General features: G+C 39.1%; 1 protein-coding gene across 2 annotated transcripts in view; it reads left to right on the top strand.

Annotated features, from left to right (window-relative positions):
• Positions 1 to 9342: 9342 nt before the first annotated feature.
• The window catches only part of FARSB (phenylalanyl-tRNA synthetase subunit beta), a 71773-nt gene continuing 55931 nt past the window's right edge, over positions 9343 to 25184 (top strand). Inside the window, exons 1-5 of one of the 2 annotated variants that reach the window (XM_053597112.1) lie at positions 9343 to 9439; positions 16264 to 16319; positions 20259 to 20413; positions 22221 to 22290; positions 23203 to 23318. In XM_053597112.1, the coding sequence (XP_053453087.1) occupies positions 9382 to 9439; positions 16264 to 16319; positions 20259 to 20413; positions 22221 to 22290; positions 23203 to 23318 (455 nt within the window). In that variant the 5' untranslated portion in view covers positions 9343 to 9381. The remainder of the gene's footprint in view (positions 9440 to 16263; positions 16320 to 20258; positions 20414 to 22220; positions 22291 to 23202; positions 23319 to 25184) is intronic. The other variant, XM_053597113.1, reaches the window with a different exon arrangement.

Genomic DNA, 25184 nt, shown 5'->3' with positions numbered 1-25184 from the left:
TATTCTTGTCTTCATGTCATTGATGAGGAACTGAGGCTGATCAGTATTCAATAATTGAACAAAGTCTCAGTTAGCAAGCAAGTAGGTCCAGATTTTAGTCTGTGATGAATTTATAGAACTCTTAACACTGTATTGTAAGCAGGGCATGGTGGTTTAGGACTATAGTCCTAGCACTCTGGGAGGCCGAGGCAGGAGAACCACTTGAACTCAGGCATCCGAGGTTGCTGTGAGCTAGGCTGATGCTACCATGCTCTAGCTTGGGCAACAGAGTGAGATTTTGTTTCAAAAAAACCCCTCAAACCCCAACAAAACCAAAACACTATATTGTATTGCTTCTTATGTAGTGACAGTAAAAAATAAAAAAATACCAGGAGTTTAGAGTCAGGAAAATCAAGAAAGGTAAATTTCAAGAATAAGAGAATGGTTAATAACATAAAATGCCTAAACAGTTTATTTTTTAAATACAATATAAAACCACCATTTTTTTGACAAATAGGAAATAACAGTACCAATCAGCCTGATTCTTGGCAAGTCCAGCAGGCCTTCTTGATTTTGGATGGATCCAGCAATACAAACCTAATAAGAAAAATGAACTTTGGACATGTCCTAAAATCTTCAAGGTAATCTACACAGAGATGAGTACCTAGGAAATTTAAAGGAAAGGCATATAAGATTTTGGCTAAAAAAGAACCAATTTTGGATGCACACCAAGTAAAAACAAGGTAAGTTATAATAAATTATATTTTCTATTACAGATTCTGAGAGCCCTGTCTCATCTCTGGAGATAGGAACTCAAATTTTGCTAAACTTAATACCAGAGAGAATTTATAGTCTCAGATCACTTGGGTTTATTGTCTTCAGTGTAAATGTCTAATATTGAAATGACTTTGAAGGCTTTGAATTCTTTCCACATACTTTATCTTCACAACCATTTGGTGAAATGCTACCTTCATTTTAGGGATAAAGAAACTGAGCCTGGGAGTGGACAATGTTTGTTTTTGGAGAAGAAAGTAGTGTGCCACTTTAAACTATCTGTTACTCTGGTTTAAAATGTCAATCAGACGCTGTAATGAAATTTAGGACCTATGTAGAAAGAATTTCAGACATGACAGCATCTCTTTCCCAACTGCTACCCAATCACGGAAAGTGACACAATCACTTCAGAAGCTTTCTCTGTGAATATTACATGTTTTACAGGCAAAAACAGGCAATTTGTGCAGACTGTGATCCCACGTGGTGATGAGAGAGCTGGATTGTCTACCAATGTTTGATTAGGCAAGAAAAAGAAGTGTACGTCAATGTAGTAATTTTTTTTAAATTTAAGATTGATACGAGGGTATAAACATTAGTTTACGGTGTTTGCATTTGTTAGGGAAAGCGCTGTCATAGCTGTGTGCCACCGCCAGGAGGCGTACCATACACCCTTACATTGTGCCTGTTAGTGAGAGTACACCAATCCCCTTCCCTCTTCCCTTCTCCCCCACCTTCCCCTCCCACTTGAGTTTAATTGAGTTTTTCTCTTGTGTAGACATGTATTGGTCTATTGGTTTTATATTAGTGCTGAGTACATTGGATACTTGCTTTTCCATTCTTGTCATACTTTACTAAGAAAAATATGTTTCACCTCCTTCCAGGTTAATACAAAAGATGTAAAGTCTACATGATCGCCTTCTTGTTTTTTGATTTTGGGGTTTTGTTTTTGTTTGTTTATTCATTTTTTGAGACTGGGTCTCTCTCTGTCACTTGGGCTAGAGCCCAGTGGCATGATCGCAGCTGAAGGCAACCTCTAATTCCTCTGCTCTTGTGCTCAAGTGATCCTCTTGCCTCTGCCTCCTGAGTAGCTGGGACTACAGATACACACCACCACATTTAGATAATTTTTCTGTTTTTTGTAGAGACAGAGATCTTTCTCTTGTTCAGGCTTGTCTTGAACTGTTGGCCTCAAACAATTCTCCAGCCTTGGCCTCCCAGAGTGCTAGGATTACAGGCAATAGTCACTGTGCCTGGCCTCTTGTTGTTTTTCTCATAATAAAAGAGATACTTGAGCCAGTGCAGTGGTTCACATCTGTAATGTCACCTACTAGCCTGGGCAACATAAGTGAGACTCTGTCTCTAAGTTTTAAAAAAAGATTAGCTGGTCTAAGGTACAGTAATCTCAGCTACTTAGGAGGCCAATGTGGTAGACAAGCCCAGGTGTCTGAGGGGAGGCAATGAGCTATGAAGGGGCCACTGCACTCTAGCCTGGTGACAGAGGAAGGTCTGGTCTCCAAAAAAAGAAGTTTTGTAAAATATAAAGCAAAATAATTCATCACCCAAAGATAGCCACTGTCAGTACTTCGTTGTACATTATGTTATTTGTTTTATTTTTGTTCACACTCATCATATACTTACCACAATTTTTTTAAAAACAAAAAATGATTTTTTTAAAGTATGTTTTTTGGTAACTTTTAAAATATCATTTTCTGTGGGCTTTTTAGCATGTTAAGCCAGGTAGCAAGTCAATGTAATTTTTAGTGTTCACATAGATTCTGCGCATGGAGGTGTCACACTTTATTCAAGCAAGCTCACACTTTTGGATGTTTACATTGTTTCCAAATTGTCTATATTAGAAATAGACAGAAATACTTGTTTATTTCCTTAGAATAATTCAGTAGAATAATTACAGGATCCAAAAGAAAACGTGTTTAAAATGTTGATTCATGTTGTCAAACTGCAACCTATGTTACCAGCATGAGTATCTGAGACTGCCCAGATCTAAATCTTTGCTAATGTGGGGTTTATTTCTTTAACTTATCTAATTCCTGCCATTTTTCCCTGGAGAAAATATTCCTACTTTCGTTGTTGTTTTAATTTGAATCCCCCATTTTTGTTTGTATTTAATGAATTCTTTTTTTTTTTTTTTTTGAGACAGAGCGTCACTATGTCACCCTCAGTAGAGTCCTGTGGCGTCACAGCTCACAGCAACCTCAAACTCTTGGGCTTAAGTGATTCTCTTGCCTCAGCCTCCCAAGTAGCTGGGACTACAGGCGCCTGCCACAACGCCTGGCTATTTTTTGTTGTTGTTGTTGCCGTTATTTACCTGGCCTGGGCCAGGTTCCAACCTGCCAGCTTTGGTGTATGTGCCTGGTGTCGTAACCACGGTGTTACAGGTGCTAAGACGTATTTGATCAATTCTTTCTTCACCTTTCTTTGCCTCTTTTTTTCATTAGAAGTCTGTATTTATAAAAAGAATAGATAATATACTAAATAAGTATTGCTATTATTAAAAGTAAACTTCAAAAATTATTGAGAGTTTGCTCTGTATTCTTGCCATGTATTAATTAATTAATAAAATACCCATAAAAATTTTCTGTCCTTATGGAACCCATGTTTTAGCAGGGAGAAGCATTTATATCTAACAACCACAACAAATAGTATGGTCCAGGAAGGCCTTTCTGAGAAGACTTCTAGGAGCCAAGGGGTTGGGGGCAAAAATATTCAAGCAAGAAGAACTGCTGGTTCAAAGGCCTACAGGGGCCATTACCTAGTGTGTTCAAGAACTTCCATGGTGGCTGTGGTTCTTGTATAGAAAGAATCCTAAATTAATCCTTAAATGGTGTCTGATTCTTCATAAATGTTAAAAGAATGTTTTCCAGAACTTGAAATAATTCTAAAGTTCATTGAGAAAAATTAACCTGAGATAATAGTCCTGAAACTTTTGAAAATGAAGTCATTAAGGCCAAGTGTGGTGGCTCACACCTGTAATCCTAGTACTCTGGAAGGATGAGGTGGGTAGATTGCTTGAGCTTAGGAGTTCAAGATCAGCCTGAACAAAAGAAAAACTCTTCTCTAAAAAATCTCTGGGCATTGTGGTAGGTGCCTGTAGTCCTAGCTACTTGGGAGGCTGAGGCAAGAGGATAGCTTGGGCCCAAGACTGAACTGTGATGCCACAGCACTTTACCAAGGGTTGACAAAGTGAGACTCTGTGTCAAAAAAAAAAAAAAAAAAAAGAGAAAAGAAAAAGAAAAAAAGGAAGTCATTGAAGGTACACTAACTCTTCCAAGTAGTAAAATATGAGTATATTGTAGTGCTATAATAATTAAAATAGTTTGGCATTGGGAATAAAATACATAGCTCAGCCATAGACCCAAACCCATACACATACACACACACACACACACACACACAGAGCAGAACCTCTGTAAGTTAACTATTCAAAGGAAGGTAACAGGCCAATATGTAAACATATTGTGGTCAACATAAGGGATGTGGCCTACCATACTTATATGTACATGTGATGCATGTCTGTTCTAACTTAAGGTGGTCAACTACAAAAGTTCTACTGTGAATGGAAATTTAATAAAGAAGGCATTTCAAATCTGTGGGGGGAAGAGGCTTACTTGATAAATGGTGTTGGGTTAACTGGGTTTGCTTAAAAGAAAAACAAAGCTGGTTCATTCACTCACTACAAAAGCCAGAACAAATTTCAGAAAGATCTGAGATACAAATTAAAAAAAAAAAATTAAGTACTCCAAAGTAAATTTGTTTTGTTTTTTAAATAACTTTGGGATGGAGGAAAACCTTCTAAACCATAACCTAAACCCCCAAATCTATGAAGAAACGGAATTAAAAATCAGACTAATTTATTTATTTGACACAGTCTCATTTTGTCGCCCTTGGTAGAGTGGTGTGGCATCACAGCTCACAGCAACCTCAACCTTTGGGGCTCAAGTGATCCTCTTGCCTCAGCCTTCCAAGTAGCTGGGACTACAGGTGCCTGCCACAATGCCAGGCTATTTATAGAGATCAGGTCTTGCTCTTGCTCAGGCTGATCTTGAACTCCTGCGCTCAAGCAATCCACCTGCCGTGGCCTCCCAAAGTGCTAGGATTACAGGTGTGAGCCACCATGCCCAGCTAAACTTTTTAAAAAAAAGTCCTTTATGGAAAATAAAAACAAAGTCAAAGGTCAAGTATTCCTGCTGTGTTTCTACTCGGCTATAATGTACTAAGAATTTCTATCTCCCTCACCCTCAAAACAGAGTACCGCACTTGTCTGTCTCCCTCTTTCATCTTTAATTTCTTAAAATACATACACACAGGTATACCAGATAAAATAGAACATTACCAACATTTTTGAAACCTTGTGGGTACTGTAATGGTATAGTTTATGTGTCAACTTAACCGGACTACAGGATGTCCAGGTATTCTGGTGAGTGAATGAATGAGCTTAAACAGGTAACTGGTTAAACATTATTTCTACATGTGTGTTTCTGGAAGAAATTAACACTTGCATTGATAGTCTGAGTAAAGCAGATGCTGCTTCCCCACTCTCACTGCCCACCATGTGAGTGGGTATCACCCAATACTTTGAGGTCTGGATACAACAAAAAGGAGGAAAGTTAAATTCACTCCCTGCCTAACTGCTTGAGCTGGGACATCCATATTTTCCTGCCCTTACCTTTTGGACAGCTTCAGCTCTCAGGCCTTCTAACTATCTCATTGACTTTCTTGGGTCTCCAAACTGTAGATGGCAGATCGTGGGACTTCTCAGTCTCCATAATTGTGGGAGCCAAAATATTACAATAAGTATCTACCTATCTACCTCCTATTGGTTTTGTTTCTCTGGAGAACTCTAATACAGGTATCCTAACAACCCAGGCTGCATCCCTTCCATCTCACTCAGAACTAACCAGTCTCATATTTTGAATTTATCATTTTTTGCTTTTAGTTTTGCCATTCTATTTGTGTATGTCTAACAATATATTCGTTAGCTTAGCCTATTTTTTAAATGTTTATACAAATGGCAGTATACTACATTTACTCTCCTGGGATTTATTCCCCACCCCCTTAATATTATGATTTAAGATTTATCCAGGTTGATAGATGCAGTTTTAATTCGTTTTCAGAACTGTAGTGTTTTACTGTACAAATTTATTGTAATGGTTTACTCATTGCAGTACTGACAGACATTGGAATGTTTCTAGCCTTTTGTTATAGTGAACAATAAAACCATATTCTTATTTGGGTCTTCTAGTGCACATAGTTTCTTTTTTTTTTTTTGAGACAGAGCCTCAAGCTGTCACCCTGGATAGAGTGTAATGGCATCTCAGCTCACAGCAACCTTCAACTCCTGGGCTCAAGCGATTCTCCTGCCTCCGCCTCCCAAGTAGCTGGGACTACAGGCACCCGCCACAACGCCTGGCTATTTTTTGGTTGCAGCCGTCATTGCTGTTTGGCAGGCCCAGGCTGGATTCGAACCCGCCAGCTCAGGTGTATGTGCCTGGTGCCTTAGTGGCTTGAGCCACAGGCGCCAAGCCTAGATTATAGTTTCTCTGGAGAATATTCCTGGTATAATTGCCAGGTAGGAGGGTAAACATAGGCCCCATTTTTCTTTTTTTTTTTAATTAAGTTATTTTTATTGTTAAATCATAGCTGTGTACATTAGTGCAATCAAGGGGTACAATGTGCGGGTTTCATATACAATCTGAAATATTCTCATCAAACTGTTCAATGTAGCCTTCATGGCATTTTCTTAGTTACTGTATGTAGACATTTGTATTCTGCCTTTAGTAAGTTTCGCCTGTACCCATTCTACATGCCCCATTTTTCTAGGTAAGGCTGTATTTCCCAAAATGCTTCTATCAATTTATGCTCCCATATTCTTTCTAGGATCTGACTTGCCAGACTTTCAAAGTTTTACCAATCAGGTGGCTATAAACATGCATTTCATTATATTAAAAATTTTAATTTGCATCTCAATTTCAAACGAATCAAGAGGTTTTTCATGATTTTTTTTTTCCCCCAGCCCATCTTTAACTTCTATAAAATTCTCACACCTCATCCCTGCTCTTGGGCTGGTCCTAAAACTAGATGAAAGAAGCACCTACGTACATTTCACATTACGTTATCTCAACATTCTTCAAGTATCTTTCCTATAAGTCAGCTAATGTCATAATGGCCTAGTTTTCTCTTTTCCATTAGAATCTTCTAACAGTTTAGCTAGTCACAGACATGGTACAGAGTACTTGTAATGTGTGCAATAATAGGAAGGATGAGCTGGAAGATGTGAGATGGGAACAGACTATCTCTTGGTGGTGTGAGACTAGCAGGAAACTGACTGGGAAGACAGATAACAATGAAAAGAGCCACGCTATTTCCAAGAACTATGACATGCATGATAAGAATCATACTGGTGGCTCGGCACCTGTAGCTCAAGTGGCTAAGGGGCCAGTCACATACACCTGAGCTGGTGGGTTCAAATCCAGCCTTGGCCTGCCAAACAACGATGGCTGTAACCAAAAAATAGCTGGGCGTTGTGGCAGGAGCCTGTAGTCCCAGCTACTTGGGAGGCGGAGGCAGGAGAATCGCTTGAGCACAGGAGTTGGAGGTTGCTGTGAGCTGTGATGCCATAGCACTATATCCAGGGCGACAGCTTGAGGCCCTGTCTCAAAAAAAAAAAAAAAAAAGACTCATACTGGTTACTTATGACTATTATGTCTAATCCTAACAATGATTCTCTAAGGTGTATATTATTATCCTTGTTTTATAGATAGGGATACTCATGTTCAGAAACCATACAACAAATTGGCATCCTCAGAACAGAGGTCAGCATGCAATAATTCGAGAAGTCCTTTATTCATTAACCAAACACTAAGGAAATTTTGACAGAAAATTGTATTTGGCATTTGAAGATGTTTGCCATTTATGGGGTGTTGCTAACCTGTTATGTAGTTACTGGGAGGGGACTGACTGCAACTATGGAGGGAAGCAAATACTGAATAGTGAAAAACTGCTTGATTATGAGGGTAGCCTAAATCTGGCCCACCTTCGGTTTCCTCATGCGAAGGGCCTTGGAAGAAGCACTAGCTTACTGTATATAGTAGAAAGGGAGGACAAGGCTCTCTATAGAACTGCCAGTTTGTGCCTTAGTTTCATCATCTGTAAAACCAGGATGATAATAATACTTACCTTGGTATTTTAGTGGCCCTTGGATGCTAAAATCAATTACAACAAACTCATTGATCTAAAAGCTAAAAATGTATTTTCTCATAGTTCTGAAAGCTAGAAATTCAAAATCGGTTTCACTGGGACAAATCAAAGTGCCTTATTGGGCTGCTCCCTAGTGGAGAGAATCTCCTCTCCATAGGGGAGAATCTATCCTCGTCTCTTCTAGTTTCTGGTGGTTGCTGGCATCCTTCCTTTGTGGCTCCCACTCCACAATCTCTGCCTCCCACATATAATGCATGTGACTTCATTTAGATCCCATCTTTATAATCCCAGGATAAATTCTTCATCTCAAAATCCTTAACTTGATTCTACATAAAGAATCTGTGTTTCCACATAAAATAAGATTTACATGTTGCAAGGATTAGGGCCTGATTTTTTGGGGGGTGGGAGGAAGGGCGCGTTACTCAGACTATTAAATTCAGGTTTTTTTTTAAGGAGGAAATTAACGTTGGCAGAGGACTGTGAACAGAATCTCAAAGTAGAGTGCACTGAATAGCCATTTTCTCTTCCAAACAAAAGGCCTCGAACAATACCTTCCTTACAGGACTGCTGAAAGGCTCAAACAAAGCACAGATATATCACTTTATAAGATTACAAGAGAAATTAAAGAGTGAAGTAAAAAGGCTGGTCCGTTAGCTCAAGCCTGTAATCCTAGCACTCTGGGAGGCCTAGGCGGGAGATCCCGGGAGTTCAGGAGTTCCAGACCAGCCCCAGCAAGAGGGGAACCTGTCTCAGTACTAACAAATAGACGAATTGGCAGGGCATTGTTGCAGACGCCTGTAGTCCCAGCAACTCAGGAGGCTGAGGCAGGAGAATCGCTCCAACTCAGGAATTTGAGGTTGCTGTGAGCTAGGCTGACGCCACGGCACTCTAGCCTAGGCAACAGAGTAAGGCTCTTTCTCAAAAAAACCAGAAAACATAAAATGAAAACTAGGACATAAAAAGTGAGGTTAACACTCCCACCACCACCACACCCCACGCACCCACACGCATTGCCGCCACCTCCAGGCAGGAATTCTCCGCCTGGGGAACCCGCCCGCTTCCCGCAGCTCCATCTCTCTCGTCCCACCCACCTATTTTGGGGTCTTCTTTCTTTACTGCGGTAGAGGCATCTGGGACTTCAGCGTCAGTCTATTCTATTGCCTGTCAAGTCCCCGCTAATTCTGTCCAATTTTATCTCTTATTCAAGCTTCTCAGCTATTAGTTTAATATATCTAAGTTAGATGAGCTGGTAGTACCAATATACTTGTTTTAATTTGAAAAACTAGCGCAGAACTGTTGGACGTAGACTGGCAATATTCAAGACAGCCCACAGAAGAAGGGCTGGGTCCTTCGCACTCAGGTCTCTGCATCCGGGGCTTGTACGCCGGGCAGGCGTAATGGGTCTGACTCACCATGCCGACTGTCAGTGTGAAGCGCGATCTGCTCTTCCAAGCCTTGGGCCGGACCTACAGTGAGTGCCAGCCTTATAATTTGGGACCTACGCCTCTTCCTGGAAGTTGGGACTCCCTTCCACGGGCCATCGTGACAATTTTCTTGCTGCTCTGCAGGTTTTGACCTCGGCCGATGGGGATTTGCACGGGGAGGGCTGGCGAATGCACGTTCCTGGTTCCCGTGTCATTCATTCACAGAACTGACAGCTAGCGCCTATTACGTGCCTGCCCCGATATCAGTGCCAGAGGATAGAGTAGGAAAGAAGCCCCAGGTTTCATTCCGACTGTCGCCTGTTCGGTGCTGTAAGAAGAGCACTGTGGAAGCTCAGTTTGTGAGGGGGTGGGAGCAGGAATTTGGAAACGGGGAGGAGAAGGCATTCCATTTGTCTTGGTTTTACTTTAGTAATGTTTATGACCACCTATTATGTGTCAGGCACTATTCTAAGAGCTTGGAACTACACATAAGGTTCATTACACATAAGATCCACGTCTTCATTTGATGAAGGAAAGTCGACAATAACTAACCAGCACATTTCTAAAGTTCTTTCCGTTAATGTTAAATGCTGTTAAGGAAAGAAAAGGTACTGTGCTAAGAACAACATTAGATAGGGTGATCTGAGACCTACATGAAGAGTAGTCTTTATTCTGTGGGCTTACTCTTCTTATTACACTTCATCTCTCATTCAATTCTGAAAACACAACGATTGAAAATAAGGAGAGAATGTTAGAAACTGTTATCAGTTACCACACCGCTGAAGAAGTTGCCCCACCTCATAATTTTCAGCTTATATAAAGGCTATAGCAACTGGTTTGTGAAAGCTATTTTTGGTTTTAGGGTTCAGCATGATAACAAAGTCCTAATAGGTTTAATGATGGTACCGCTTCACAGAATCAGATATTATTGGTACTATTAAAATAAAATTAGCTTTGCAAAAAAACGTTTCTAAAGGTGCACGTTTAGGTATTATTTATTCTTGAAGTGTTATTCTCCATGAGTTCTGTCATAAGTTCCTGAAAGTAGAAGTAATGCCTTTCCCTTTGAATTCAGCTCTAATTTCTTAATCATTGTTTATTTTATAACATGCTTATTATTATTTCTTGTGTATCCTTACAGACAATGTGCTCACTAATGGTACTTACACAGGTTGATTATCCCTTATCCAGAATGCTTGGGACCAGGAGTGTTACGGATTTTGGATTTTCTCAGATTTTGAAACCTTTATATACACGTAATGAGATATCTTGGGGATGGGATCCAGGTCTAAACCTGAAATTTATTTATGGTTTATATATGCCTTATAGCCTGAGTTTAATTTTGTGCAATACTTTTAGTAAATTTGTGCAAGAAACAAAGTTTTGACTATCCTTTGACTCTGACCAGTAATATAAGGTCAAGTGTGGGATTATCTACTTGTGGCATCATGTGGGTGCTTTAAAAGTTTTGTATTTTTGGAACATTTTGGATTTCAGACTTGTGGATTAGGGATGCTCAACTTGTAATGCTTGAATTTTACAAGATGGTATGCAACAAATATTTGTTCAGAATATCTGTACTCAGTTTTCATGCTAATCTCCATTTATAGGAAAGAAAAACCCAAGTTTTTAAAACGTGGTGAGGTTTATAACGCATTTGCTATCATCTGTTGTTTTAATATTCTCTAGCTGTCCTCTCCCTTTTTTAAAGTAATAGTATGATGGGTTATCAGGGAAGCTGGATTTTTCCACAAATATGTTAGCTATTGAATTTTTAAAAAATTTATGTCAAAAAGATTGATGTTTTTGAGATGTACTTCAGGAGGGTCAGATACTCATCATTAGTTTATGGGATTCTTTTTTGAAACCCGCAAAGTATAAATTTGATTGAGATCAGATTCGGAAAAGCATGTTCAGCAAAGCTTCAGGTCCAAATAGTATAAATACGTCTTGTTTCTTACCTTTTTTTCCCTGTCTTCCTCTTTTTTTCTTGTTTTCAGATAATGTCTCATGTGCCTTTTTAAAATCCACATTTTTTTTCCTCTCTCTCTTTTTAAGTCCCTCCAGTGGTTGCTTTCTGTCTATCTGAAATTCCGTTGTTTTGTATCAGTCACCACCTTCCTCTTTACCACCCCTGTGCTTATCACAGATATTTCTTTCTCAGGCTTTTTGTTATTCTGGTTGTTTTTCTCCTGCAACTCCTATGGAACAGTTTTGTCCCCCAGTCTATGTTTTAACTGGCTTTTTGCTGAGATGGTTACCATGATGTTGACTGATTTAGTATTACTGCTGTTCAATTCTGGTCCTGTTCTGGCTTGATGTAGTTGCTGGCAATACTACCAGAGTTCTCCATGTATATCTTACAAACCCTAAGATGTAGTTACCTAGGTGCGTCATTTTGTCAGAGGAAATTACTAATCACAGTTTTATTGTTGGTTCTTCCTTGCATCTAAACTGGTGAAATACATCAGAAAGGAATAAAACATTATATGATAATTGGATTCAATATATTTTAATAGTTTTTGTAAAATTTGATTATATATCTATAGTTATGTAGCTATTATAACTATTTAGTGACCTATTACTACATACTAAAGTATCCCAAAATTTAGAAAACAACAAAAATTTGTTTTATATTTTCTGAGGGTCAGTCAAGAATTGGGCAGTGACTTAGCTGAGCAGTTTTGGCCCTGGATCTCTTACCAGGTTGCAGTCAGGGTATCAGCCAGATCTGTAGTCAAGGGATCAGCCAGATCTGTAGTTATATGAAGGGTTGCAGATAAACTGCTGCCAAGTTCACTGCAGGTGATCGTTGGCAGACTTCAGTTCTTGCAGTTTTTGACCAGAAACTTGTCAGTTTCTCCCATGTTGGCCTCAAATGAGTTCTTCTACAGGACTACTTATGGCATGTTTGTTTATTTGCCTTAGAGCAAGAGGTCCAAGAGACCAGGTAAATAAGAGAGCGCTCAAAATAGAAGCCTCAGTCTTTAGTAACAGCTCAGAAGTGATCTACTAGCCCTTTGCATATTCTCTTGGTCAGAAACCAATTCTAGCACAGTGTGGAAAGGGAACAGTACAAGGTAGTGAATACCAGGGGGTGGATATTATTAAAGACCATCTTGAAGGCCAACTTCTGGTCCCTAGTGAGAGTTCCCCTCACATGCAACATATACTCAACCCCTCCCAATGCCCTTAGAAGTGTCATTCCATTACAGCAGCAGCTCAAAATCCAGAATCTCATTATCTAAATCAGGTCCAGATGTGGCTAAAGCTCCCTGAGTACAGTTAACTCTTGGTCTGAGAGATTCAAGAGACAAGTTATCTGCCCTATATACACCTAATAACACAATGGTGGGACAGACATAGGATAACTACCACTGACGATCCTCTTTGAAAGGAGGGGAAATGGGAGGCACAAAGGAGTCATCCATCTGCGCAATTCTGAAATTGAATGACAAATGTTGGATGTCCTTGGTTGGTTTTGAAGGCTTGAGATAATTCTCCCTGGCTCTCTCTGCCCTTCCCGCTAGGCCCTTGGTTCTATCTTCTGAGAGATCTCTGGAAAGCATGTGCTTTATACTTGATTCATTTTCTCAGTCTTCTTCTGCTAATAGAATTTTGAGGGTTCAAGGACTTCATTTTGTTCTTTTTTTGTCCCTTTCAGTATAAGCTGGCAATGATTCTGTTTTGTTTGTTTGTTTTTTTATAGAGACAGAGTCTCACTTTATTGCGTTCAGTAGAGTCCTGTGGCGTCACAGCTCACAGCAACCTCCAGCTTTTGGGCTTAGGCGATTGATTCTCTTGCCTCAGCTTCCTGAGTAGCTGGGACCACAGGCGCCCGTCATAACGCCCAGCTATTTTTTTGTTGCTGTTTGGCCAGGGCCGAGTTTGAACCTACTACCCTCGGTATATGGGGCTGGTGCCCTACCCACTGAGCCACAGGCACTGCCCACTTTTTTTTTTTGAGGTAATGATTCTACATATGTATTTCTTCTAAAAACTTTGTGGGTTCTTAGGTGTCTCTTACTGGCTTCCATTTCATTTGTTAAAAACTACACCACCCACAAATCTCTGAAAGAAGCTGTTCTGTACTTTGGGCTTCTGCTGATACAGCGCTCTTAATTAAGCTCTATTGTGGGATTAGTTGGATTTTTGTGAGGCACAACCTTTGAATTTCTTGTCTTTTAGAGACAGGGTCTCTATTGCCCAGACTAGAGTGCAGTGGCACCATCGTAGCTTACTGTAGCCTTGAACTCCTGGGCTCAAACAGTCCTCCTGCCTCAGCCTCTCAAGTAGATACCACTCCCAGCTATTTTCTTTCTTTCTTTCTTTTCCTTTCTTTCCTTTCCTTCCTTTCTTTCCTTTCGCTTTCCCTTTCTCTTTCCTTCCTTTTACTTTTTGAAGAGACAGGATCTGACTATGTTGTCCAAGGTGGTCCTGAATTCATGGTTTCAAGCAGTCCTTCTGCCTCAGCCTCCCAAAGTGCTGGGATTATAGGTCTGAGCCACCACACCCATCCTCCTTTATATGTCTTTTATTTTATTTTTCTTCTTCTTCTTTTTTTTTTTTTTGTAGTTCTTGGCCAGGGTTGGGTTTAAACCCGCCACCTCCGGCACATGGGCCAGCGCCCCACTCCTTTGACCCGCAGGTGCCACTACCTGCACCTTTTTTAAAGACTATGACGCTTCTATCAACAGCTTTTTTACACCCCTTTAGATTTTCATTTATACTTCTCCAAGCCTGTCTGGTTCCAAAGCCACTTCTGCATCTTTGGTTTCTGTTACGGTAGCCCTCCACTTCCAGGGACTGAAGTCTGTATTAGTCATCTATTGCTGCATAACAAATTGCCTCAATACTTAGGAGGGTAAAACAACAAGTCTTTATTATTTCACCTAGTTTCTGAGAGGTATCAGGGAGCAGCTTAGCTTCATGGTTCTGGGTCTGGGTCTGTCACCACTTTGAGGTAAGTGTCTGCTGGAGTTGCTGTCATTTCAGGGATTGATTGGGCTGGAGACTCTGCCTCCAGGCTCATTCATATGTTTGCTTCAGACTTCAGTTCACTCAAGGGCATGAATATGAGGAGACAGAGAACCCTGGGAGCTGTCTTGGAGGCTAGGTAACTGTTATTATTTGTCTTATCTACTTCCCCCAAACCAGAGACCTGGGGGTCATCCTAGACACCTGCCAACTCTCTATTCCTACATCTTAGGCCGTTGAGCTTCTGCCTTGCAACAGTTCTTAATTAAGTTCCTTCTTCCTCATACTCACTGAAGCTGCTTTAAATAAAGCCCTGACTGTATCTCTCTGTAAACTGCAGTAGAGTCCTTGTTCCACTCTATTCTCCACCTTGCCACCAGTCTTTCAGATGTAGATCCAATCCTGCTTCTGTCCAGCTGAGAAGTCCTTCAGTGTTACTCTGTTGCCTACTGGTAGGACAGAGGACAAATCCCTTGGCACATCGTGAGTTAGCCTCTTTCTGCTTCTTCCTTCACCTCTTCTTGACAAGAACTTAACGCTTCATCTACGTGGAACTACTTAAGAGTTTCCAAACTTGCCATGCTGTTACTTACTCCCCATGCTCATCCTTTCTTTGAAGCTTTAGCTGACCCTAAATGGGGTTGTTACTCCCTTTGTGCTATCTCTGTACCTTGTACTTAACTTCATTATATGTCTGGTTGGATTCTTTGCCACCGGAGGAAGTAATTAAGGCAAGGATTGTGTTTTATCTTTGTAACACTGGCACCTTTTACAGTGTCTGGCATAAAATGGGTGCTCAGTAAGTGTTTGTTGAATTGAATTGCAGTTCAATATCTGGATAAGAAATCTTAAGACCTACTTTTCACTAGAATATCCGGTAATGATGGTTTGTGTTCAAGTTTTGATAGTATAAAACCCCTGAAAATGGCAGGGTGGCACCCATAGTGGGTGGGCGCTGGCCACATACACCGAGGCTGGCGGGTTCAAACCTGGCCTGGGTCAGCTAAACAACAATGACAACCACAACAACACAAAAAATAGCCGGGCGTTGTGGCGGGTGCCTGTAGTCTCAGCTACTTGGGAGTCTGAGGCAAGAGAATCGCTTAAGCCCAAGAGTTGGAGGTTGCTGTGAGCTGTGACACGAAGGCACTCTACTGAGGGTGACATAGTGAGACTCTGTCTCAAAAAAAAAAAAAAAAGGAAAAATACCTCTGAAAATGCTGTATCCCATAGCAAAGCCAAGTGGAATGTAATTTTAAAATAAGAAAGAACTATTCATTTTTGCAGACCTACTATGTTTCAAGATACTATGCCAAGTTCATTTTCTTCATCATCTCGTGTAAATCTTTCCACGATTCTGTGCCACAAATGGCTGTAAAATGCCATTTTACGAGTGAAGCATCCATATAGTTTACATACGGTGGCGAGAAAGTTTACATAAGTTGTCAAGCTCTCAGAACTAATAAGTGGGATAGAATTAAGACTTTGATTGGCTTGGCTCCAAAGGCAAGTGTCAGGCCACCTCAGAGAATTTTAAATGATAGAATTTATATGACTTTCCATTGTGTTGGATCTGTGATTTGAAGGCTAGTTTATATTTGATGCCTACTTAACAGGTTTTCTTTCCACGGAGAGGCGAACTTTCCAGTGGTGCTAACCTAATTCTGTAGTTGACACCACTGTAGACTAATCAGCCCTTTAATAGTTTTGTTTTTCTTTTTTTACCTTTAAAAATTGTTTTGGCCAAGCTTTTCTGTTTTTAAATGATGACGTCTGGTGCCTGATATTAAGTATGCTTAATGTAAGGCAATAATAAGATAATGCAGTTTATATAGAATTTTCATTTATGCAGAACAGATTAAAATTAACAGTCTTCTTTTTTTTTTTTCCCTAGCTGACGAAGAATTTGATGAACTATGCTTTGAATTTGGTTTGGAACTTGATGAAATTGTATGTATTTGAATATTTATTTCTGACGTTCTATGTAGAAGCTCTTTTTCAGGGGTTTACAATATTTTAGTTTAGTTACTTTATAGTTAGACTAAGATGATACATTTGTGGGCTGTGATGGTTTCTGTGTTCAGGGGGCTGAGCTCCAGTTCTCTAAGTATCTGTGGCTTTGATTAAGATCTCAAGACGGAGTTGATGTCTCAGTCACCTCAGGTTACTGGGCTAATAGTGTGGGGGTGTAGAGAGTGCAGTAGATAACCCCAAAGTGAGAGTGAGCTCCTCCTTTTTGCCGGTTAGCCATGGAGAGGGACCTGGAAAGCAGTGGGAATGTTGCTTTGCCCAGAGTTTCCCGGCCTCCTCCACCTCCAGCTCTTCTGCCTCTGCCCATTTTTGCCCCCTCCATCTTCCTCCATGCCTATTTAACTAGCGTGAATTATTTACTATAGACAGTGATCTTCTGAAATGATCTCTTACTTATTTATTGCTGGGGATTCATTGAGGGTACAAGAAACCAGGTTACACTGATTGCATTTGTTAGGTAAAGTCCCTCATGTCTTGCCCCCAGAAGGTGTGGCAACACACCCCTACCCGCTCCCTCCTGATCTCACATTTTTGAGGAACTGCATGTGAAACAATTTCCTTGGCTTTTGATTATATAATGATTAAACTATTTAAGAAATAGCAAGTCTGGGCTATGTATTTAATTTATAGAATATATGTGTTTTGTTAATAATGATTATATAGTAAAGACATTGTACTTGTAATTAAAAGGATAATTTTCTGGTGGTTACTGTTAATTTTTTTAAGTTTTCTATCTTTTTGATCTATTCAGCGATTTATTTCTTTATTTCTTTATTTAGAGACAGAGTCATACTCTATTGTACTGGGTAGAGACCTGTGGTGTCATAGCTCACAGCAACCTCAAACTCTTTGGGCTCAAGCAATCCTCTTGCCTCAGCCTCTAGAGTAGCTGGGGCTATAGGTGTCTGCCATAATGCCCAGCTAGTTTTTAGCTAGTTTTTAGAGATTGGGTCTTGCTCTTGCTGAGGCTGGTCTTGAACTCCTGAGCTAAAGCAATCCACCTGCCTCGGCCTCCCAGAGTGCTAGGATTACAGGCATTAGTCACTGCCCCTGGCCTATTCAGTGTTTTATTACACTATCTTAGGTATAAGGTTAAAAAAAAGATCTTCAGGCTAACAAAATGTACATTATCTTGCCTTATTTTCCTATTGCTCCACTAATGTTACAGAAAGATAATCTTTATATTCATGAGTATTTCTAGCTTGAGAAATTGGCTGAGATTTCTAGTTTGTAAGTTGCTATTAGTATACCTACACTTCAGAGCTATGTTTGAAGTTATATAATACCAAAGATTGCTGGACTGAATGTCAGAAAATTTGAATTTACCAGCTATGTAACTAAGGACAGTTATTTTGCCTGTTTGGGCCTCCTTTTCTTTTGTGAAATAAGGGATTTGGATTATATGATCTATATAGATCCCTTCTGAAATTTACATAGTTTTTGATTTTTGTAAGATGTGTGTCAGGTGACACTAACAAACCCAGTCTTCACGTACGGTCTTTGCATGAATTGAGATAGTGAAATTGAAAGAAGATTTAAGCTGCTGTGTTATTTTGGTTTTTTTGCAGAGTTAGGTGTTTTTTTACAATAGTCCCTCTTTATCTGCCATTTTGTTTCCGTGGTTTCCATTACCCATGGGAAACTGCTGTCTGAAAATAGATGAGTGTGGTACAGTAAGATATTTTGAGAGATACGCACCCCTCCATTCACGTAACTAATTTATTATAGAATATTGTTATAATTATTATGTTATTATTAGTTATTCTTACTCTCTTACTATGCCTAATTTATAAATAAAACTTTATCACAGGTATGTATGTATAGCAAAAAGCAGTTTATATAGGATCTGGTACTATCTGAAGTTTTGAGCATCAACTGGGCATCTTGGAACATAATGCCCTGCTGATAAGGGGACTGCTATGTTCAGCTGCTATCACCTGGGGGTGACTCTGCTGTCTTTACTAAAAAGCACTAACTTTATTGATCCCCCCTTTGAACACTATTTACATTCTAATTTGTCCTCTGTCTGCTCTTTCTGCCTCTCTCCAGACCCTTCATTCTCTTTTCCTCTTTCCTGGCCTTCGTCCTCTTCTTCCTCTTCTTTCTCGTTTTTTAATTTTCCCTAATTTAAAAAATTTGTCTCCTAAATTTCGAAAGGGTAGAGTTGTTTGGGGCTTGGTACCAGATGGCACAGCGCCAGCATTGTGTGGGCCTCTGTGGCTTCCTCAAGGGTGACTTGGGCATATAAGGCTTAGTGCCCCAAAGCGAGTCCCTCTGCATACTGTGCAAGTGTATAATTCTTGTGCAATAATTTGAACTCATATTATGATGGTGGAAGAGCATCACATGAAACTGAAATCATTACATATTTTTCCAGAACTCCATCACATTTTAGGAGGTCATTGGTGGGAGAAGTAGTGGAATTCTGGTTAAGGGGGTTTCCAAATAACTAACAGGTAACATTGACAACTGGAATACAACTTTTCATCATTTTGATTGAAAATTTCTTAAGTATATTTACAGTTCCCTGTTATAGCAATCTTAGGGATTAAAACTTAACTTCTTGTCAATGGTTACCTTAAGATGATCTGTTGTTGTCCGCTGTAATGTGGTGATCGAAGTATTCTAAGCTCTTTGCCACCTGCTTTAAAAATTATTATTCTAGTGGTGCTTCTTTTCTCCCTCTTGGCTGCTCTCATTCTGCTGCATTGTGACACCTTTGCTGTCACTAGATTACTTCCCATTGGACCTATTTTCCCTTCTAATTTTTATCATAGTTTCTGATGGTCCCTTTGAATGTTATTTATTTGTGTTTATAATTTAGCACTCATTCTCATATGGGCTTGAGAGTTCATAGGATTTAGCTTTTAGAGAGTTATGATCCTATAAGAAGTTGCATTTCTTGTATTTGATCATTCATCTTTATTTTACCTCTTTGACACCTGTGTTGTTTATGTTTCAGGTGGTATTTTTTTTTTTTTTTTTGAGAAGAGTCTCACTTTGTCACCCTGGGTAGATTGCCATGGTGTCATCATAGCTCATAGCAACCTCAAATCGCTTGGGCTCAAGCAATCCTCTTGCCTCAATTTTTCTATTTTTAGTAGAGACGGGTTCTTGCTCTTGCTTAGGCTGGTCTTGGACTCCTGAGCTCAAGCAACCCACCTGGCTCGGGCTTCCAGAGTGCTTGGATTACAGGCATGAGCCACTGCACCTGGCCTTCTTGGTAGTGTTTTCCCTGTGAACTTTTAGATTGAGATGGGAAAACCTTTCCTGTGAAGGGCAAGATAGTAAATATTTTAGGCTTTGCAGGCTCTGTATTCTCTGCTACCACTCAGCTGTTGCAGTGTGTAAATTAATAGTTCTGTGTTACAATAAAACTTTATTTACAGAAACAGGTATCAGGCCTGATTTGGGCCATCATTTGACTCTTGTTTTGGATGGATTTGTGTACTTGTGGAATAACTGAGGATGCTAGATGTCCAAACTCAGGGAATGTTGGAGTACTTTTGTATCTGCTGTGATTATAACATATTTATATAACATTTAGTATATATGTATTTTTAAATTTCATATTAATATGATAGTATAAACAATTAAGTTACCATCTTTGCATTTGTTAGGTAAAACCCCCATTGTAGTATGTTCCACACCCAGGAGGTGTGCCATATAACCTTATATTGTGTCCATTAGGTGGAAGCACACCAATCCCCCTCCCCCCAACTTTTGTTGTGATTATAATAAACTCATGTTTTCCAGAAAAGAATATGTATAATGTAGTTACTACCTTCTAGGGATGACAACTTCTACATTTTAAAAAGAGTTTAAATTTATTTTATTAATTTTTTTGGCTTGTTTTAGACTTCTGAGAAGGAAATAATCAGTAAGGAACAAGGTAATGTAAAAGCACAGGGCGCTTCTGATGTTGTTCTTTATAAAATTGACGTCCCTGCCAATAGATATGATCTCTTGTGTCTGGAAGGATTGGTTCGAGGACTTCAGGTCTTCAAAGAAAGGTAAGGAAGGAAATATATTCATTAAAAACTTTGCTAAGCTGGATTTTTTTTTTCTAGCGATTATCAGCAACCATTTTTTAAGTTTCTAGAAAAAAACTTGTTGTGTAAAGGTTCATGTAGATTTTACTGACCTGAAAATTTATGTGCATATTGAGTCTGTCATTTTGGGAGCATATGAAAACTGGTGGCAAATGATTTTATGCTTTTTAAAAAATTCATTGTGTGATTTCCCTAATATATATATGATATACATATATAATTGGAACAGACAGTTCAGTGGATTTGTTAAAGATTGAGAGGAAAAGTAGAGATAGCAGAAGTTTACATGCTTTTACCTTAAGAATCTAAGGCAATTCAAGAGTGGAGCTTTCTAACTAGAAAACTGAAGATCTTATGATGGCTGCATGATCTTGAGCAAGTTAATTGGCTGTTTCTGCTTCAATCTTCTAATCTATAAAGATTTTTCAGACCCTTTCCAACTCTTCATGTAATAAATATAGAAGGTAATGAATATATAAGGTGGGACAGAAGTGAAAAAAATAACTATTAAAAATAATTATTTTTGGTTTTGGTTTTAGATTACATGTTATCTGGTCAATTGCAAAAGAGCCTCTGGCTGATGGGCTGCATTCTGAAGTTATGAGGCTTGAAATGAGTGATGAGTGTCGGTGAAATGATGATGATGAGGCTTTTGGTTAAGGATGGTTAAAATTTTGGAGTTGACCCAGTTGGTTTCCTATGTGACAATCAGATGTTTATATTTCAGGATTAAGGATAACTCCTTAGAGTGTGTTTCCAAAAATTGCCTCATCGTAATGTGTATTTCCAATAGACAACTTATTTTGGAAATCCACCTCAGATGGAATTAGGAAAGCAACTTAAAATCTTTGCTACTTAAAGTGAACCAGCAACATTTGGGTCACCTGAATGCTTATTAGAAATGCTGAATCTTTGCCTCCACCCAACACCTGTTCAGTCAGACTATATGCCCCATTGTAGGCAGACTGAAGTTTGAGAACCACTGCCTTAAAACAGTAGTTCCCAGCTTCTTTTGATGATGCAAATTCTCTGGAGATGCCTGTAGAGTACACCGTCTTGACTTTTTTGATTCAGCAGGTCCAGATGGGACTAGGGAATCTGTTTTTTTATTTTATTTTATTTTATTTATTTATTTATTTATTTATTTTTTAGAGACAGAGTTTTGCTGGTGTCGCCCTTGGTAGAGCACTATGGCGTCACAGCTCACAGCAACCTCCAGCTCTTGGACTTAGGCGATTCCCTTACCTCAGCCTCCTGAGTAGCTGGGACTAGCCCACCACAATGCCCAGCTGTTTTTTGTTGCAGTTTGGCCGGGGCCGGGTTTGAACCTGCCACCCTTGGTATATGGGGCTGGTGCCCTACTCACTGAGCCACAGTTGCTGCCGCAATCTGTATTTTTAATAACCCATTTTTTAGAAGCTCAAAATCTCATGATTGGAATAAAATTTAAATGTTAGCTAATCTAGCCCCTCAGCCAGAGGGTCTTAAATGTCCCTCAAACAGTTGCTTAAATAATGGTTTTAAAGCCTCTGCTGAGACTCCAGTGATAGGAAACACATTACGTTGAGGCATCGTATACCATTTTTGGACAACTTAAATGTTACAAAGTTTGGTTTTGTTTTTAAATATTCAGCTAAATTTGACTTGTAACTCAACCCATTGTCCTAATTCTGTTCATTTTATATATTGCTCGTATATACTATAGAGCATAATTAGTTATCAAATGTTTTGATTAATTATGAGTACATGCATTTTAATATTATTTTAGGATAAAGGCACCAGTGTATAAACGGCTAATGCCTAATGGAAAAATCCAGAAATTGATTATCACAGAAGAGGTAATAAGGACATATTCTTATTTTCCTTTCAAAAAATATCTTTTGTGTGTATGTGTGTATAGTGGGGAGAAAAAGGAGCAAAGCTGACCCTTTTGCCAAGTGTGATTTTCTTTGATCATTTGCTAAAATGGGTATATAAGAGTGTCTAGCTCTTTAAAATTGTCAGTTTTTTTTTTTTTAAACCAATAAGGGGACAAGGCACCTTATATAAAGTTTGGAACATAATATCCAAATACATATTTAAAGCACATTTGAGATATAATTATTTAAACTGTAGTTTTTAATTTTTTTTTTGACACAGAGTCTTACTCTGTTGCCTAGGCTAGAGGGCCATGCTATCAGCCTAGTTTACAGCAACCTTAAACTCCTAGGGTCAAGTGATCATCCTACTTTAGCCTCTCAAGTAGCTGGAACTACAGGTGCCTACCAGAACCCCTGGCTAATTTTTCTATTTTTAGTAGAGACGGGGTCTCTCTCTTGCTCAGGCTGGTCTTAAACTCCTGAGCTCAAGGGGTCCTCCCACGTTGGCCTCCCAGAGTGCTAGGATTATAGGTGTGAGCCGTTGTACCTGGCCTAAACTCTAGTACATTAATAACATTTTCAAAGATAAACTTTTTGGAGGATTGTTTCAGTAAAAATATGAACTGTGAACAAACGAAAGATTGTTTTTTCCTCAATTATTTAGTAGATTTTCAGAAATCTTACTAACATGTAAATTCCATGAATACTAGAAGGTAAATTCCATGTTTCTTGTTTACCATTTAATTTTATTACTTGTTGACCAAATAAATGAATATATACTTGTATAAATAAAAATTTATGGCAGCGTCAAGATGCAGCTGCCTTTTCATAACAGGCTGTTAGTACAAAGAAAGGCCTGTTTCTAATGATAATGATAATTGTGAATTTCAGACGGCTAAACTACGCCCCTTTGCTGTGGCAGCGGTTCTCCGAAATATAAAGTTTACTAAAGATCGATATGACAGCTTCATTGAACTTCAAGAGAAATTACATCAGAATATTTGCAGGTTTGTATTTGCATCTTCTCGTCCTCTTTCTCCTTGCGTTCCCCTCTTCCCTCCCTCCCCTTCTCCTTCCCTTCTCTTTTCTCTCGTCTCCGTCTCACTTCTACTTCCTTCCCGTTATCCATCTCTCCTTCCTTTCTTCCCCTGCAGATTTTTTCCAAAGCATTTCTAAATTAATAGTATGTAATGGTAATAAGCGTTGAACTTTGCTCTACCAGGCAGATCTGTGTCACTGCTTATACATAGTGTATGTGCATGGAGAAACAGGAGACCTATTTTGAACGCTAGGTAGGGAAGAATTATCTAGAGACTTTTCTGGGGTGGTTCTTTGTTTTTGGTTCAAATCAGTAGTGTATTATGCTAAGTAATCTGATAATTTGAAGTATAATCTGTCATTTTAAAAATGAAAATAGGCTTGGCACCTGTAGCTTCGTGGTTAGGGCGCTGGCCGTATATACCGGGGCTGGCAAACAACAATGACAACTATAAAAAAAAAAAATAGCCAGGCAATGTGGCAGGCGGCTATAGTCCCAGCTACTTGGGAGGCTGAGGCAAGAGAGTCACTTAAACCCAAGAGTTTGAGGTTGCTGTGAGCTGTGACGCCAAGGCATTCTACCAAGGGCAACATAGAAAGATTCTGTCTCAAAAAAAATATATAAACAAATAAAAATGAAAATAAAATTTTGGCTTGATCTCACTTTTTGAGTGAATATAACTATAAATTGACAGATAAAATTTGAATTTAAATGACTGAGTTTTACTTATCCTGTCTTTACTATACGTCATTTCTCGCTCAGCTCCTTTCAGTATGTGGTCTTCAAACCTGTGTAATTCCTGAATGCCGGAAGGTCAAGGAAGGTCCACTAGGAGTCCTTGAACTAATTGAAGTATTTCCAAAACCCTAGTGGAAACTATGTATTTACTGATGATCAGAAACCTCAGGATTTAGCTAGCATATCAAATTTCTTGATGTTGGTACTGAAATATGTTAATATAAGTTATCTTGGGTTGATTCAAAGGTATGATGTTATGTATGATTTGAATAAAAATAGGAAAAAGAATTTTTTTTTGCTTTGTTATTTATTTAGTTATTTGAGACAAGGTCTCACTGTTGCCCAAGCTAGAATGCAGTGGTGTCATAGCACATTGCCATCTCCCACTCCGTGTTCAAGTGATCCTCCTACCTTGGCCCCAGGTGTGCACCACCATACTCAGCTCATTTTTTAAATTTCTTTTGTAGAGACAGGTCTGGCTGTGTTGCTCAGGTCTCAATTCCTGGCCTCGAGTGATTCTCCTGTCTCAGCCTCCCAAAGTGCTAGGATTGCAGGTGTGAGCCACTGCGCCTGGGCAGAAGCTTTACTTTTTAGTAGCTATTGTTATACTAACTGTAGAGACTGGGAGGGGCATCTGTACATGGGATGGGCTTGAATAGAGAGAAACCTAGACATTTTCTTCTGTGCTAAAAAATGTTTAAAAATAAAACTTACCTGTGGTTAAGCTCATGAGGTCTCTTTTTCCTAAACCATCTTTGCTCAGTAGAACAACGTTTTTTCAGATTCCAAGTAACATTTGTTCCCAGTCCTTTTTCTTAAAAAGGGTCTACATTGACTTTCTAGTATGTCATTATTAAACAAAACAATACAAATTTCAATATGATTTGAACATAAAGAATAAAATGATTTTTGACAAGCATAGGTATAGCTAAGTAAGAGCCAGATCATTTATCTGGACATACTTTATTTAAATCTGTTTTAATCTAAGTTAGAAGGTATTTCCTCAATTAATTCAACTTTATGCTCTGTTTTATTTGGCATTTCCAGAGATTATGAGCTTATTCTTTTCTTTTTCTTCTTATTTATTTACTATTTA

Source organism: Nycticebus coucang, chromosome 7, assembly GCF_027406575.1.
Source record: "Nycticebus coucang isolate mNycCou1 chromosome 7, mNycCou1.pri, whole genome shotgun sequence".
Classification (NCBI taxonomy): Eukaryota; Metazoa; Chordata; class Mammalia; order Primates; family Lorisidae; genus Nycticebus; species Nycticebus coucang.
The sequence above is the reverse complement of the archived record's forward strand: the minus strand, read 5'-3'. Positions and strand labels throughout refer to the sequence as shown.